Source organism: Lynx rufus, unplaced genomic scaffold (assembly GCF_022079265.1).
Source record: "Lynx rufus isolate CCGP_SWC_20201006 ecotype Redwood Valley unplaced genomic scaffold, mLynRuf1.p SCAF_2, whole genome shotgun sequence".
NCBI lineage: Eukaryota > Metazoa > Chordata > Mammalia > Carnivora > Felidae > Lynx > Lynx rufus.
The window spans coordinates 189,589,233-189,607,006 of record NW_025814834.1 but is presented as its reverse complement, the minus strand read 5'-3'; the positions used below and the strand labels follow the sequence as shown (position 1 = coordinate 189,607,006).

Below are 17,774 nucleotides of genomic sequence, written 5' to 3'. Positions count from 1 at the left end.
ACTGGCAATAAGGCAGCAGAGCAAAGAGTCTACATCTGCAGACAACCTGACCTAGAATGAAGCAAAGCAATCCTAAGCTTACTCTTGTGTGGAAAAGCAAAGGACTGTCCATAGGTGCATTAAAGTGACCAAAAATACACTAATGCCAGATGTGGACACCTTCCAACGTTCTGAAAAATCAGATTTCTGCCAAATACCTTGGCCTGAGACCAGCATCCAAGCAAGGGAGACAATCACCCACAGTCCCACAGCAAGACAGAGAGAGAAGAACCACTGGCTCAGTTGTGATCATGTGACATTCAACGTCACATACTACTCATACTGCAAGACATTGCTCCTTTATCAAGTTAAAATTTACTAGAAATGTTTGCTGGTCTTACAGAATACTCAGAGAACAAGTTACTCACAATCCAAGGTTTTACTGTGTGTGTGTGTGTGTGTGTGTGTGTGTGTGTGTGTGTGTAGTGATTTTGAGTAAATCACAAAGAAAAAGTAAACTGGAAGCAAAAAATTTAAAAACTTTTTTGCTCTAACCAAAAAAATTGTGCCCAGAATATTTTAAGAACTCTTACAATGCAATAAGACAACAAACTACACGGTTTTAAAATGTGCATAAGGTATGAATAAAGACATACAAGTAGTCAATGAGCACATGAAAAGATGTACAACACATCATTAATCAATAGGAAAAAAATTAAAATCACAAGTGAGATACCACTCTATACCCATTAAATATCTAAAATCAATTTGAAAAGCAGTAATATCTTCCTTTATGAATTTAAACCCTGTAAGTTTTGTCTTGATTATCAATAACAAAAATAACTGTATCTGTGCTATACGGTAAAGCATGAGTGATTATCCCCACTTTATATGGCTTCTAATCCATTAATCTGATTACACTACATGGGCTTCTCAGATTTTTATTTTTTGAATTATCTATAGGCCTACCTGTAATAAAGTAAGCACTGTATTTTTCTCAGGCTCTACTCAAATAGTGTCATCTTTCCATAACCTCCACGAATTATCCTTTTTATACCTTCTTACATAGCTAATATATCACTCTCCAAGTTGGGCGGGGGGGGGGGGGAGGGAAGGGGAGTGGAAAGAGTGTTAACTGTGAGGAAATGGTTTCCTATGCTTAAAATTTTCATTCAGTACCATAACCTTCAACAGGGACCTGTCCATCAGCACCTATCCCTTAGGCTCTCAAGTAAGCATCAGTATGGGGCAAAAATCATCTTTCTGCTATCCTTTTCTTTTGTTGTTTCTATGACAATCTTGAATGCTAATAAGCACATAATGAGTATGGATTCAATATGTATCTGTCAAATAAACAGAACTGGGGTAACAGTCCAATTCCAAATCCACAATTCTAAGGATACTCTGTTCCAAAAGGAAGGTAGAAATCCAGTCTTCAATTTATTACCCACATGACTATTAGGAAAGGGTCTGAATCCTAAAAACATCCTCTCTTGAAATCCTAACTCTTCTCACCCAACACAGGATACATGCTGCTTTGTATCAGACACTCCCTGTAGTATTTTGCCTAGCTCACCATGCCCTTTCTCAGAGTTGTCTCCATCCCCAGAGCCCTGAAAATCTTCTCTACACCATATCTGTATGAGTACTACAACAAATTAAAGGATGAGAACCAGGGTTGATATTTGACCTAAATTGTTCACCTGAATTCTCTTCCTTAGGAATTCAGAATTAGGACTGAAGTGGTTTGGGCTGGTCTCTTGAATGAAGAAGCTATGAACTTGAGAGGTATGGGATGACCATGTGCCCGAAACACAAAGAAAGCTTATTTGCATAAATGAAGAAATAAATTACAGAGAAAAGCAACAGAGAAGAGAGTATACTGCCTAGTTTTCTAAGAACCTAAGTTCTATTTCCTCAAGAGATCCAGCTATCCCTGGGTTCTGTGAAACACCCCTGTATTCTCCATAAATAAATTCCTTTTCTTTTTTGATGTATCCAGTGCTGGTTTCTTTTACTTGCAGCCAAGCAAAGCTTGACTAAAATAAGCTTACTAAATCATAAATCAAATCATATTTCTTTTTTATTTTTCAGTATTTTTTATACCATATACACTGTTGACAGGCACAGATTTTACATTTAACTCTTTTACTTTGCCAGTATACCCACTGATGCTTTTTATTCCCTATTATCTCTTATATTATTTCCCCCATGTATATGAATTCATGACAACTCAAATTCCTCTACCATCTCCCCATAAAAAAAGCTGATGCTTTTCATAAAAACATTTTTTTCAATTTTAGACAATGGATTTCAAAATTAAATCACCAGTTTTCTGTCACTTTTTTCCAGTTTCCTGCATTCATATTTCCCTTTTACAACTATTTTTTATAATATCCTCAATTAAGTGGATTTTTTTTACAGCCCTCATTTTAAGAAAAAGCCTCAAATGATTATAAATAATGACAACCAAGAGGCAGAACTTCGTGATTAAGAGCATGGATACTGGAGCAAGACCTACAATATGAATCCCAGCTCTGTCCACTAATTCACTGCATGTGCTTCAGTTAAGCTCAACTTTTGTATTTCCATTTCCTCATTTGTGAAATGAAGATAATAATGGTACCAACTTCATAGAGCTGTTGGGAGGGGATTTAATTTATATATTTTAAAATGTTTAAATAATGCTTGGTCTAGTAGTAAGAACACCATAAATGCTAGCTTCCAAAGTCAATATTCAGTCACAAAAGTAACTTTTAATAATATGTCCTTAAGTCAATGACTGATCAATGGTACCCTTCAATACCTAATGCTCAGAAATGGAAGCTCTAGGATATGCGGTCATTTTAGATCAAAGATTAAATTACATTTCATATACTCCAGGCCAGCACAGTCCAACAGAATTTCCTGCAACAATGGAAAAGTACATGTGCTATCCAGTAGGATAGTCACTAGCCATGTGTAGCTACTGAGCACTTAAAATGTGGCTAGAGTGCCTAAGGAACTGATTTTTCTTTTTATTTTTAATTAATTTAAATAGCCACATGAGGCTAGTGGCTACTCTATCAGACAGTACAGCTCTAAAAAATAAGTCAAAGGGGCGCCTGGGTGGCTCAGTTGGTTAAAAGTCCAACTTCAGCCTAGGTCATGATCTCACCATTCCTATGTCGGGCTCTGCTGATAGCTCAGAGCCTGGAGCCTGTTTCAGATTCTGTGTCTCCCTCTCTCCCTCTGCCCCTCCCCTGCTCATGCTTGGTCTCTCTCTCAAAAATAAACAAACATTTTAAAAAAATTTTTGTTTTTAAGCCAGAAAAGTTCAAAATATAGTTTAGAAAAATTTGTCAAAATTACATAGTTGTCAAAATTAAGAGGATTTCTCATTACTCCTCATTTATTTGGAATATGCCACAGCTAACGTGCAAATTAACAGATTCTATCAATTTCCCCAAAAAGCTTGATAAAGATGGTAACAATGAGGGACGACCAGGTACCTCAGTTGATTGTGCCTAACTCTTGATTTCAGCTCAGGACATGATCCCAGGGTCATGATACTGAGCCCTAAGTCAGGCTCTGTGCTGAGCATGGAGTCTGCTTAAGATTCTTTCCCTCTCAGGGTGCCTGGGTGGCTCAGTAAGTTAAGTGTCTGATTCTCAGTTTCAGCTGGGGTCATGACCTCATGGTTTCGTGAGTTCGAGCCCTGCATCAGGCTGTGCGCTGCTGGTGTAGAGCCTGTTTGGGATTCTCTCTCTTCCTCTCTCTCTCTCTCTCTGCCACTCCCCTACTCACGCGGTCTCTGTTTCTCTCAAAATACATAAACTTAAAAAAAACTTAAAAAAAGATTCTCTCCCTATGCCCCTCTCCCCTGCTCGCTAATTAAAAAAAAATTTTTTTTTTGATTTTTCAAAGATAGTAACAATGATAAACTATGGCATGATCATGCAAAAGCTATTTTTGCCACTGTGTGGGAGAGACCTGACAGCATAAAATTATAGATATAACAAACATATGACATTCAATGTCAGCAAACATCCTTAGCCTGAAGGCCAGTTGCAAACCTGAACACTACTGGTAGATACTCTAGAATCCACGAATTCAGAGTGAAGAGGAGATAGAAGGGAGAAAAGAAATCCCACCCCACCCCCGCCCCCCGCTGCCATGTTCTTGAGCTGACAGCAAAGGATACCAATTTGTCCTCTTTCATTCTAAAAATGATGACCTCTTTGCTTCCTACTATTGAAATAGAGAAAAGAGGAAAAAATATGCCAGGTGACTTATGTATACATTTAATCCCATGAATCTTAACAGACCAGTAAGGTAAGCATTAATAACCCTATTATAGCAAAATTGGGAAAAGTGAAACAACTTCCTGAGATCATATGAGTAATATATGGCAGAGATTTAAACCTGTAGCTACTTGATGCTAAGACTACATATCAGAGCTGCCTTATCAATACCAAGCCTATTACTAGAAACAAGGCAGCAAGCGGTCTTAAAATAAATCCACCCTGCTCTGGCCATTCTAAATAGCAAAACAGCAGGATCAACAGTATCAAGAGAAGAGAAATGAGGAAACAGATGGATAGGAAATACATCTGGATGCTAACACATGAGCTTCACTGGTGCTAAAATATCCCTATGTGTTTCCTAGTATATCCTAAACAGACAGCCTGGATCAATAATCCTCTTTAAGGGAGAGGTATAACAAAAAGGAAAAAGCAAGTGCAAAAAAAGGGTAAAAGCAGAAAACAAACAAACAAACAAACAAAAACACAACAAAAGGACAAGATCTCAGGTAGAAGTGTCACCAGAAACTACTTATAGTGCTACGAATAACCCAGTGTCCTAAAATTTATATACATATGAATCATAAAAATTCAATCCTATAAAATTACCAGGCAATTCAGAAATGCAGAAAGGACCTCATTTGAACAAGTCTAAAGAAACATCAAATTTTATTTTGCTTTAATCAAACCAAATAATAAGTCTATTGCTACAACATGTGAAAAAAATTATGTACACATATGTGTTGACTTGTCTACATAAAGCAAATGTTCAAGGTCAGTTTCTACTTTCAGTAAGCATTTGCTCTTACTGAATCTGTACTTGGAAATAAAATACAGGTACATCTCAGGATTCAAATCCATCTTATGCAAACTCAGGAACCAAACAGATTCTGCTAAATTTTTAAGATTCTATTGTTTGACAGAAACCATATCCATCATCATCTGAATTCTCACTCTTACTATTCAAAACTGAGGAACTGAACAGATGTACATGACTCAGTATTCACTATCTAGATTATCCAAACTGAGACTATGAATGCAATAGATTTAAACTGCAAGCAATATTTGTGAATCTTATATTAACTTTTAATACAATTTCACATAATTTACAAAATCAGGATTTTTTCTTTTAGCAAATGTAAGCATTCTGTTAAAATCACATAAACACTTGCTGCAAAATAGATCTGAAAAAAAACATTTTTTTATACATTTTATTCTTAGCGGTTTGCCAGAACAAGTTATTAAGTTACTGCCTCTCAGCTCCAACCAAACCCCAAGCCCTTCTTCCCAATCTGCCTTAATGATGCTAGAACTGGGACTCTGTAAACCACATGTGCTTTGCCAGGTGGTTTCCTATAAGGTTCTGCCAAGAGGGAGCATTTAAAGATGGACCACAACTCTAGGGAAGGAAAAAGATACTGTTGCCTTCTAGTTTATTCTTTAGGCTTCATAAAAGCATTACCCCACCAAAGATTTCTTCACTCCTACAACAGCAGATCCTCCCCCATAGTACTAAGTGAATCCCGTTTATAGTTTTCCCAACACCTGTGGAACTATTTTCATCATACACCATTGAAAGACACCCAGCACTGATCAATACCCATTCCTCCGAGGTCTGGGTCTCAAGCCCTAGGGACCCCTCTTTTGAACTCAGACACCAGCACAAGTCATACAGTGCCTTCTCCTCAGAGGTCCAAGTTTTGGTTCTACAGGACCCTTCCTTTAAATCTCTAGGTTTTCCCTTTGGTCTCAGAGCCCTTGGGGCTGGTAGATGTTTCTGGAAGTGTCTCTCTCCATGATCCTTAGAGTTTTATTTTTATCCTTTCTGTTACCTAGTTAACATTCTGTTAAGGTATCTCTGTACAAATAAGTGGTGTGGTTTCTGCCCCTGACAGCACCCTGATTTAAGAAAAAAAAAAAAAAGGCTCATTATACAGAATACAGTGTTGTTACAGTAACTTGCAAATATTCAATGCTACCTATACTAACAAGCAAAGAAAAACAAAGTGTTAATTAAAACCAACTTGGTCAAAATTAAAGAGTATACCTTGCTATTGTAGGGAAATAGGTTCTATTTACATAAATGGGTTAGGAAAAAAAGCTTAGGGCTGAAAGCTGCCACCATGGGGGTGAAAACGCCCAAGGTTAGTTAGTGAAATATTGTAACAGGATCATAAGTAAAACTACTTTCCATTTGACACCAATGTACTATTGTACTTTGATCAGAAACTCCATTTGCCCCCCAGACCCTTTGCTTTTTACATGTACAAGTTAATGATTACTATCTGATTGTTTTCTCCACATTCACATATATAAGATCTTGTTTTCTTCACGTTCACCACGTGGGTAATATCTTGTGAGCTCAATAAATTTGGAGCAGAAACCCCTATTTGGGGCTCCTGTCTCCTCCCAGACATTTGCCTCTCTCATATTCAATTCTGCGTCTGCTCTATTGCTGGACAAGAGAGAACTCCAGACTCACACTCTGCGACACCTATCACTACAAAATTTTTTGCAATCATTCTTTTACAGAAAATATGGGGTGTCTTTTTCTAATTCACACATTAACACCTACTGGTATAGAACTGTATGATACGAAGACATTAAAAATGGCCATCTCTCTCTGTCTTCCCAAATTTTCTACAATGTGTTATTTTAATACATAAAATACAAGTTCAATTTAAAAATTAATCCTAACATATTCAGATTAAATACTGAATATCTACCAAAACAATACTTAACTTGTTTATTAGCCTAAATATTTAAGGTAGTGAGGCATAATCCATTTACTACCCTTTCCTACCCAACAGATTTTTAATTATCACATACTTTCATTTCAGCCCCTACCTTCATTTACACTAAAAGGTCCACTCCCACTCTCACCTATGCCTACAAATCCCTACCTACCTACCCATTTTCTCATTCTCAGCCACATATCCAGCTCTTCACCACCAACTCATATACTTATTTTGAAGCTAGCCATTTTCTAGATATACAGATAGTACAACCCAAGATACATATAAAGGTAGTACATACAAGTAAAGTATGTTTATCAGTACATTTGAGTTAAGAGTTCTGACTATTCCTATTTGGATCGTGTCACTGGGGAGGTCATTTCTGGTTTGGGGAAGACTATGGGAAAGCAGACTAAAATTTTTATGGTTTTAAGTAATCCAGTTTCTATCCCACCACCACCATCAAAGAATAGTCATTCTTTTCTCTTCCTTGTATCAAACTCAAGGCTTGCCTCCAGTTACAAAAAAAATCAATGACAAACGACGGTTTTCTACCCATACATTTAAGACTAGGAACTCTCTGCTTCGTAGATGGACCATGCAGAATATTAACAGAAATGAAAGCTGTATATAAAACTACCAAATAACCCAACTCAGACACCAGAGTCCTAATGCTAAATTTATAGCTATATGTTCAAAAAAGATTCTAGAATATTATGCACAAGAATTGTCAGTGTTACAAATTACCAAATTATCAAATAACTCAAGGTTATCTCTTTTCTTTCATCATCCCTTCCAATTCTATAATTCTACCAAGCACAAAAGTTAGATATACATTATTCCTAACCCAATGTCACATGCAAGCTTAAACCTTAACATAAAAACTCAAATAAAGGGGTTTATAATCTCAGTCCATGACTTTAGTATAGGATTATTTCAGCATATTCCACAACTAAAATTACTTTCAGGAAGTCTAATCAACAGACGATCAAAGTCTGAAAAATATCCCAATATGATCATATCCAAAGTTTTAAACATTCAAAAAAAGGGTAAAATGATTCCTCCCATCATACTGGGCAGTAATCACTATTAGGTCAATTAGTTCCACAGGAGCTTTGGGAATTAAAGAAACGATAATAGTCTTTTTTAAAAGGTTCTATTCAGAGCTACATAGGTGTCCCTTGTTTGGAGGTAGGGGCAGAGGACACACAAAGTAGAAAAGCAAACCTCTTCATCTATTTCCTCAAGCTGGAGATGCATTCTCAGGGAAAGAGGTGCCATAATGGCAAAGATTAAAGCTTTCCTAACTGAGGACAAAGGATAGCCATCCCTGACCAGCTGAAAATTCAAGAACATAAAAATGCAACTTCATTTTTCTTCTGTGGCATTCTAGACAATCAAACCTGCTTTCAAGCCAAGGATTCCTTGAATTCACATTCATCACTCTAATAATTTTTTATCCCTCCTTTCTCTCCTTCTGCCCTCCAAAACTGAGCAATCCCAACTCTCATCACTTACTCTATTTTAGCCACACTGACTTCCTCACTGTTCCTCCAACACACAAGGCAAGTCTCCTGCTCTACCAGTTCCTGGATTCCCTCTGCCTGGAATGCTCATATTCCACATACCCAAAGTGGAAGAGTCCATCTCTCTTTCAGGTCTTCAATTGTCACCATTTCAGTAAAGGTTTCCTTGGCTACCCTATCTAAAAATAACACACACCCCTGTATTTCCCATTCCCTTTCTCTATTTTATTTTTTACCTTAGTCCTTATCACTAACATACTTTTTGTGCTCACTTCAGCACCATATATAACAACAGATACTTCTTGTTTATTAATTGTCCCTTCACCAGAAGGTAGCTCCATATTATAGGATTTTGATCTGTTACGTTCACTGTTACAGCCCTAGCATTGAGAATAGTGCTTGACAACACATTAGGTGCTCATATGCTGAATAAATGATGCACTAGTTGAAGCAGTTGCAAGTAGTTAAATGATGCTTCCATCAACACTTCATACGCTAGTCTGAAAGATTTTAATTAACAGATTAGACTTAGGTTATTTTTTCAGACTGTTCTCCGGGACCTGCAACAACCCCTCAGGGGCAACTGTGGGGGTAGAACATGAAAGCCTAAGCAAACAGAAAAAAGTCCTGTATATATCTGTTTTATTCACTGGATTTCACATAAGATTTAATTTGTAGAAAGGACTTAGCAACTTCAAAAAAAATCTAAGACTACTAGGTTGTATGTAACTTAGCTCCTACTTTTTACACTTTATTTATTGCAAATGAGGATCATCAAGGTGTCGTGTTTACATCATCATTTACAAAGAGATAAAAACTAGCACTGAGTCTTATTTAATCTGCTACACAAAGGCAATCAAAATTTACTGGGTATTTTCTAATTAAAACAAGTAGAAAGCAGAATGCTTTTTTTTAAAAGGAATGACAAAGAAGTATAAAAATTTTGTTACTCCATATACAAGAACATACGTAAATTCACTAAATGGAAATTAAGACCCAAATCCCATTATCACAAATGTCTCTGTGAGCAAAAATATCTCCCAATCCATCAGATAGCATAGTCTGACAAAACTATCAGTATTTTATTACAAACCTCACCTTGAATTCATCCTAATATGATCTGACCAGCATAACTTTTAAAATGTTACATGTTCCAATAAGGAAAAAAAAGAGTACTCACCTTAATGAAGTTACAGATGGACAAGCTTGTCCATACAAACCCATCTGGCCACAAAGAGAATCTGAAAAGTAAAGAAGAGTTAGTTATTAGAAGCTCCAAAGTAAATTAAACTGTAAATAAGATTCATTTCTAATTAAAACACTCTGAAAACAAATAGAAGGCTAAAACATTCACCACTATCTGAACAAATACCCATATGAATCAAAAATGCTATTAAACGATAAGAGGAATTATACTGAAGAAGACAAACATACCAGAGAATAAGAGAAATAGATACACTGTAACATCCAAAGGAGCTGAAAACTCAAAATTTAGCAAATTGTTATGCTTATGATAGACAGAGACTGCGTCCAAACTATTTAGTAGAATCCCATGGATTGCAGAGAGGTGTCTAGAGGAGACCAAAGAGCTGAATATGCAGGTTCCCAACCCCACATAACTGTCGCCCACTCTATCTACTCTTCAATCAAAGCAGTGCTATCTTTCCTGGTTTTATACACCAGACTTCACTAAGACTTCATCTGAAGAATGGTTCCATTATTTAAAAAAAAAGAGTTAATAATAACATTTGAACAAAGGAGTTTGGAATAAGAAGTTCCAGGTTCAAATTCTACTGTGATACTGTGAAACTCTGAAGAATTTATGTAACCTCACTGAACCTCAGATTCTTCACCTGTAACATGGGGATAAATACCATCTATGTAATTTTATTTACTCATCAGGGATAAACTGCAAGTTTGTTGTTAGATTAAATAAATTAATGAGCAGATATAAAAGTCTCTATTAGCACTACTAATTGGCAAAAGGATGATCCACAAGTGTTTACAGGTAACATGAATGAGAGAAGCTGGAATGGATATAAGCATATACACATGAATACACTGCACAAATGGTAGAGACTGTGTGCAACTAAAGAAACATGTTCATGCTGCAGGGGATGGATCAGCTACTATTCCCAGTTCCAGCCAATTGCTGTTAAGCAGGACTGCAAGCCCAGTATTCTAAGAAATAATTTTTATTTTTTTAAGATTTTATATTTTTTTAAATCTCTACACACAACGTGGGGCTTGAACTCACAACCTCAAGATCAAGAGTTGTTGCATGCTCTTCCAAATGAGCCAGCTAGGTGCCTCTCTAAGAACTAATTTTTGTAGAGAAGCAAGATATCCAAAATTTTATTTATAATCTCCTGATTTTTATTTTCTTAACACTATGTGGACCAAAGAAAACATCAGATTTTGTCCCAAGTTTATAACCTTTAATCCAGAAGCTGACTGAACTCCCTGCATCTAATTGTTCCCGCACACACTGGACAGAGACAAGGCACTTCTCTTTCTGGCAGAATGACAGACTAGATAGCTTAATCAACATGCCACTGAAAATTAAAAACAATGGATAAAATCTTTTTAAAATCTTTTATAAATTAATCAATAACCCTGCCAAACACTAAGTACAAGAGAGAAGCTAAAGTATACAGAGTACTGAAACCAGCTTTCATTCACCTTCAAGGCATTCTGCCAAACCCTATGAATTTCAGCTTGCAATTACAAGGCCTAACGGGACCCAAGGTACAAGCAGCAAAGTCCAGGTGTTACCCAATAGAATAGTAGCAAGGAAAATGGTTTCTTGGCACTGAGTGCCAAGGAGGACATGGGGGGCGGCTATGATAGCAATAAAACAGTATCTCCTCTGATATTCATAACCATAAACTGACTCTCACTAGATTATGGTTTAAAAAGCTTCATACTTAAAATTTTCTTTAGGGTAGTCCTAGGATGGTAATGTTCCCCACCCATCCTTGAGAAATGCAAATCCAAATCCTTTCTGGGGAATCTGCCTTTGATCTAGGCCTAGAAGAATTTCCACAGGCAAGGTTCCAAAATAAATAAATTCACAATAGAAAATCACAAAACCCAGAAGGAGGGAGGGAAAAAAGTCACAAAACATAGAAGAAAACAAATCACTCAGAATAAGATACAGTTGAAACATCAGTAGGCAGAATCAAAACCTCCAAGACTTCCAGATATGGTAACTAATAGACACTTAACTGTTTCACTTTATGGGTGATTTAACTATCCTGTATTTCAATTACAGTATGAATCTCAAATCTGTATCTCTAGCAGGGATCAATCTCCTAATCTTCACATAAATATCTAATAACATTCTATCCTGGAAAACCGAAATCTGTCATTTCCAAAACAAAATTCATCATCTTTCTTTAATGTATTTCCTATCATAAAATGACACAATCCTATTATCTAAGAATAGCCTTCTAGCCTAACTCCTTTCTTTGCCTTTGTTAGAGCAGAACACTTCTTTCCAACTCTTGATTTCTGTGAGGAATGACTGACTTCTCTAAACACTCCTGGGCTCTTAGCCCACTCCTCACCAAAGAGATAAGTAACTTGGTTACTAGGTAGAGATAACTCCAGGACTCTACATCCAGGACTCTACTGGCAGTGATCTGGGTGTACCTGCTCTGCTGACCCTAACAATCTAGATACCAGGTGGGCTGTCCCATGGTCTAAATTAGGTCAGTGGGGATAAAAGAATGTGGAGAGTGAGCTAGACCATTTGGTTTTTAAATCTAAACCACATTCTACAGTAGTCTACAATATCAGCTTTAGCAAAAACAAAGGTAACTCCTCGAAAAGTTACCATATGAACCAGCAATTCAATCCTAGACATGTATGTATGTGTGTATGTCTATATAAAAAATCCTCTTTGGGACAGATGGACAGACACACACACACACACAGATTGGTATGTGCACATCCCAAAAGAATTTAAAACATATGTTCACAAAAACTCGCATACAAATGTTCATAGCAATATTATTTATAATAGCAAAAAAAACAGAAATAAAACAAATGCTCAACTGATGGATAAACAAAATGTGGCATATCTACACAATATCCATACAATATACAATATTATTCAGCCATAAAAAGGAATGATAATCTGTAACATGCTACAACATGGATGCTAAGCGAAAGAAGTCAGACACAAAAGGCCACATATTTGGAAAGCAGATTAGTAGTGACCGTAAGATGGGGGGGATGCAGACGGACTGCTACCAGGTTTTTTTGGGATGATGAAAAGTGTTCTGGCACTGGACAGCAATGATAGTTGTACAAAACTAGCACAAAGTTTGTAAAAAAAAAAAAAAAAAAAAAAAAGAAAACCCAATTTTAAAAGCAGTAATATTTTATTTTTTCAACTGTCTGTTCTTGTTTAAACTCCTCAGTTCAGAAATCAGGCAAGGGAACAGGATCTTATATTTTGAGTCCCCCAAACATCAACACCTTTAGGATCCCCAATGGGTTACCAATTACCACCAACTCTAGCTCCTAGATATCTTTCTAATCTGCTCTAGCTTCAATGCCTTAGTTTCAGTTTTTTGCCTTTTTAATCCAGATAACTGCTCCTAAATGGTGAACTCCAGGCTGGGGTTCTGCCAATCTTCTCCCTACCTAGCAAATGATCAGCAACATGGAAATCTCACAAAAGAAGGTTAAGGTTCACAGTTCAGTCAGGAAAGTCTCAGTGTCCTCTGAATTATAAGCTCATATTTCTGAAGCCAACTATAGTTGAATAATTGTATTGACTAATTCAATTACATCCATAATTTATACAGTTTAAGGTGGTGTCAAAAGTACCTAGAATTTTCTCCAAATGCTTTAAATCCCAACATGCAAGAAAGTCTGTGCAGAATGACACTACCAGAATGGTAGTAAAAACCAGTCATTTCATTTGATGAGTATACTCCAGTAGAAGTTACTGTACTACATACCATTAGCAACACAAGAATATGGAATTCCTTTTAACACAAGCAGTCTTCAAGTGTATATTAAATTGAGTTACAGAGGCACTTGCCTGGCTCAGTCAGTAGAGCATGTGACTTGATCTCGAGGTCATGAATTCAAGCCACACAGTGGGCAGAGAGATTACTTAAAAAAATTTTTTTTAATAAAATAAAATTATTTTATTTATATATATAAATATTATTTATATATATAACTATATATAGTTACATAAAAACTACATATAGTTTTTATGTAACTATAAATAGTTATAAACTATTTACACTTAGGAAGCAAATGTTTAACAAACTAAAAGTAGTATAATGATGCATTATTTGGGAGCAGTAGGTGAAATGGGACTAAGTATTTTGAAAAAGCTCCGAAATAATTATCTTAATTCTTATTTTCCTTTCTCCCACCGACACAGGGATATAATGCCTTATAGTTTACAAATTAAGTCAAGACCTAGATTGGAATCCCAATTGTGACCTTTGGTATATTGTTAACTTCTCTAAGCTTAATTTCTTCATCTCCACAAAAGAGAAGATTCATGCATCAGTGCCTGTGAGCACAGCTTGAATGGAAGCATAGGCATAATATTAGAAGAATTAAAAGTTTGTTCAAAATAAATGCTACAGCACTAGAGGTAAGAGACTATTCCTTCTCTTTTTCTTATTTCCTAACTCAGACCTATCTTTCAAAAGATTTCAAAGTATAAAATTCACTAGCACCCATGAAGGAACAACCCCTTTGACTCATGTTACTTAACTAAGCATTGTGACTTGTTACACCATTAGTCACAGGTAATTATTAAAGCAGTCAAGGAAATAACCTCTCTTAATCAGCCTGAAGAGAAATCTGCCAGAGGAAGGAGTAAAGGGAAAAGAATCCTGCTGAGTAGCAATCAGCTGCTCATCTCAGCTCCACTAGCTAAACCTGAAGGCAGTGGCACAGCTTGAGCTAAAAAAGTGAGATCTGAGTCCTATACTCTTAGAAAGCAATTAAAATCATGTGAGAATGATGGATTCACCACAGGAATATTAAAGAAAGACGAGAGGCCAACCTTAACTTTGGAGAACTTTAATAGATAATTAAGAGAAGAGGCACTAATTAAAAAAAAAAAACTTGGGAAAATTGTACTGGAGATGGCTGCAAGTGATTTTAAAGCACAGAAAGGCAACAATGTTATCATTACATGTCAATTAAGATGGACATACACAGAAAACATTGGCTTTTAATACAATATCATGAACACTAAGGAGGGTAGGTTTTGTAGCCTAGGGAAAACAAAAAGTAGACTGCAAAAGGGTTAAGAATTAGGAGAGAGAAATACAAGTTTAGCCACAAATTGTATAAAATGAAAGTAAATGGAAAGTGCAATAAGGTCAAGCAGTAAGAGCAGAGAAGAACAGACTAAGAAATCAGGAAGGGTGAAGAATATGTCAGAATGTTCATCACACTATATCCCCTATTATCCTGTTTTGGAGCCTGCTTGGGATTCTCTCTCCCCCTGCCCCTCTCCCCCATCCATGTGTGTGCATGTGCGTTCTCGCGCTCTCTCTCTCTCTCTCTCTCTCTCTAATAAAAAAAAGATCTGAATGAAAATTCACCAGACCTTTTAACTATGGTCTTTGTATCCATCAAATACTTCTCCCTACCTCAAGGCAAGTAATTTAGGACCAATCCTCAGTAAGAAGAGCAAGTATCCAGAATATATGAAGAATCTTCAAAACTCAATAATAAAAAGATAACTCAATATAGGGATGCCTGGGTGGCTCAGTCAGTTAAGCCTCCGACTTCGGATCAGGTAATGATCTCACGGACCGTGAGTTCGGGCCCCACATCGGGCTCTGTGCTTAACAGCTCGGAGCCTGGAGCCTGCTTCAGATTCTGTGTCTCCCTCTCTCTGCCCCTCCCCATTGATGCTCTGTGTCTCTGTCAACAATAAACAAACATTAAAAAAAAATCTAAAAATTGGCAAAGATCTGGATACACAGCTCATCGGCAGAGTATTTGACTGCAAAACATGGCTAAGATCAGTGCACCTGGGTGGCTCAGTTGGTTGAGCATCCAACTCTTGATTTCGGCTCAGGTCATGATTCCAGTGTTGTGGGATCAAGCTTCGTGTTGGGCTCCACGCTCAGCATGAAACATGCTTAAGATTCTCTCCCTGCCCTCCCCGCCCCTCTCCCACACGCTCTCTAAAATAAATAACTAAACAAACAGTATTTTAAAAAATGGGCAAGATAAAAGTTACAAAGATCTACAAATGGCCAATAAGCACATGAAAAGATTAGTCAGCAAGGAAATGCAAATCAAAACCACAATGAGATACCACTTCACACCCACTAGGATAACTATAATTAAAAAAACAGACAATAGCAAGTGTTCAAAGACATGGAGAAATTGAAACTTAAATATTACTAGTGGAAATGTAAAATAGTGCAGCCACTTCAGAAAACAGTTTAGCAGTTTACTGAAAAGTTAAACACAAAATTACCATATGACACGGCCATTCCACTCCTGAGATATATAGTTAAAAAATGAAAACATACATTCACAGAAAAATCTGTATACAAATGTTCTTAGTAGCATTAAATCATAATAGCAAAAAAGCGAAAACAATCCATATGCCCATCAGCTAATGAATGGGTAAATAAGATGTGCTATATCCATACATTAGAATAGTTGGCAATAAAAAGGAACGATGTACATGCTATAACATGTTATGAGCCTCAAAAACATGCTAAGAAGCCAGTCACAAGACTACATGATTTCATTTACATCAACAGGCAAACTCATGTTAGACTATGGATTAGTAGTTATATCAATAATTGCTATTAATTACTATTAATAATTATTAATAAGTTACTATTAATAATTGATAGACTATGGATTAGTCGTTATTAGACTATAGATTAGTAGTTTCTCAGGGCGCCTGGGTGGCTCAGTCCTTTAAGCGTCCAACTTTGGCTCAGGTCATGATCTCGCAGTTTGTGGGTTCCAGCCCCCTGTTGGGCTCTGTGCTGACAGCTCAGAGCCTGGAGTCGGTTTCAAATTCTGTGTCTCCCTCTCTCTCTCTGCCCCTCCCCTGCTAGTGCACTCTCTCCCTCTCTCTTGCTCTCTCTCAAAAAATAAACATTAAAAAAACTTTAAATTAGATTAGTAGTTTCTTAGGGTTGATGGGTAGGGGAGTAAAAGCCACTGGGTATGGGGGTTTCTTTCAGAGGAAGAGGAAAATGTTCTAAAATTAGACTGAAGTTAATAGTTTCACAACTCTGTGAATACATTAAAAAACAATGAGTTTCACACTTTAAATAGGTGAACTGTACAATATATGAATTCTAGCTCTATAAGGCTTAAAAAAAAATTTAGAACTCAATCACAGGCAAATGTTCTTTTTCTGTTCAGTTCCTGCTTCCCTGGCTAGTACATCAGGAGCCACCTCAACCTCCCAAACTAGAACAGGAAGGGGAGAGTAAAAGTAATGACTTCACCAGAAGGCAACACTACAATAGCAATTCTTTTCAAATCTATCACCCCCTGAACCATTAGTGGTTCAGGAAAGTTTGTTTTCTGGTGGGCTCTACTATTTCCAAACTATACCATCTATTAATTAAACATGTTTAATGAAAATACACGTATGGTTCATAAAAAAAAGTGTTATACTAAATTCTACAGACAACCATTCTACTAGTATCTACAAATCAACTACTTAGGTCATACCTCCCTTCTCCTAAAACAAAACCAAGGCCAGGTCCTATTATTCTCTAATAACAGAAGATTAAAAATTCATGCCAACCAACAATCAGCATTCGCTTTTTAAGACTATTTTAAGACTAAGAAGTCTGACCTGTCTCTCTCCCCACCACAGTTTAGGTCTGGTGTCAATCAAACAGGTGGTAAATGTTGGGGAGAGGAGCTTCTTGGCCAAACATCACAGAGCTATAGCTTCTTCCAAACACCAAACCTTACTTCCTGCAATTTATACAAACAGATCACAGGCCACCCTCTTCAAACTAAATCATAACCCAAGTAAGTAACACAGGATTCTATTTCTGGGTCTGTCATTAACTTACTGGATAATCCTGAAGCTTCAATCGCTCTACTTTGCTCAATAACTTAATCACAATTTCCAGTCTCAAAACCAAATTATGCGATCTAATAAAAAACTTTTTCCCAATTTATAGATTTGGTTTTATGATAATGACAAAAGCGTATGATATTAAATGTTGTATGTTTAAACCATTTTTATTGAATGTACATGA

At 36.6% G+C, this 17,774-nt stretch overlaps 1 protein-coding gene across 2 annotated transcripts in view; it reads right to left on the bottom strand.

Annotated features, from left to right (window-relative positions):
- FOXJ3 (forkhead box J3) overlaps positions 1-17,774 on the bottom strand; it is a 149,938-nt gene that overhangs the window by 117,990 nt on the left and 14,174 nt on the right. For both annotated transcript variants that reach the window (XM_047083141.1, XM_047083143.1), the window contains exon 2: positions 9,704-9,764. In XM_047083141.1, the coding sequence (XP_046939097.1) occupies positions 9,704-9,747 (44 nt within the window). In that variant the 5' untranslated portion in view covers positions 9,748-9,764. The remainder of the gene's footprint in view (positions 1-9,703; positions 9,765-17,774) is intronic.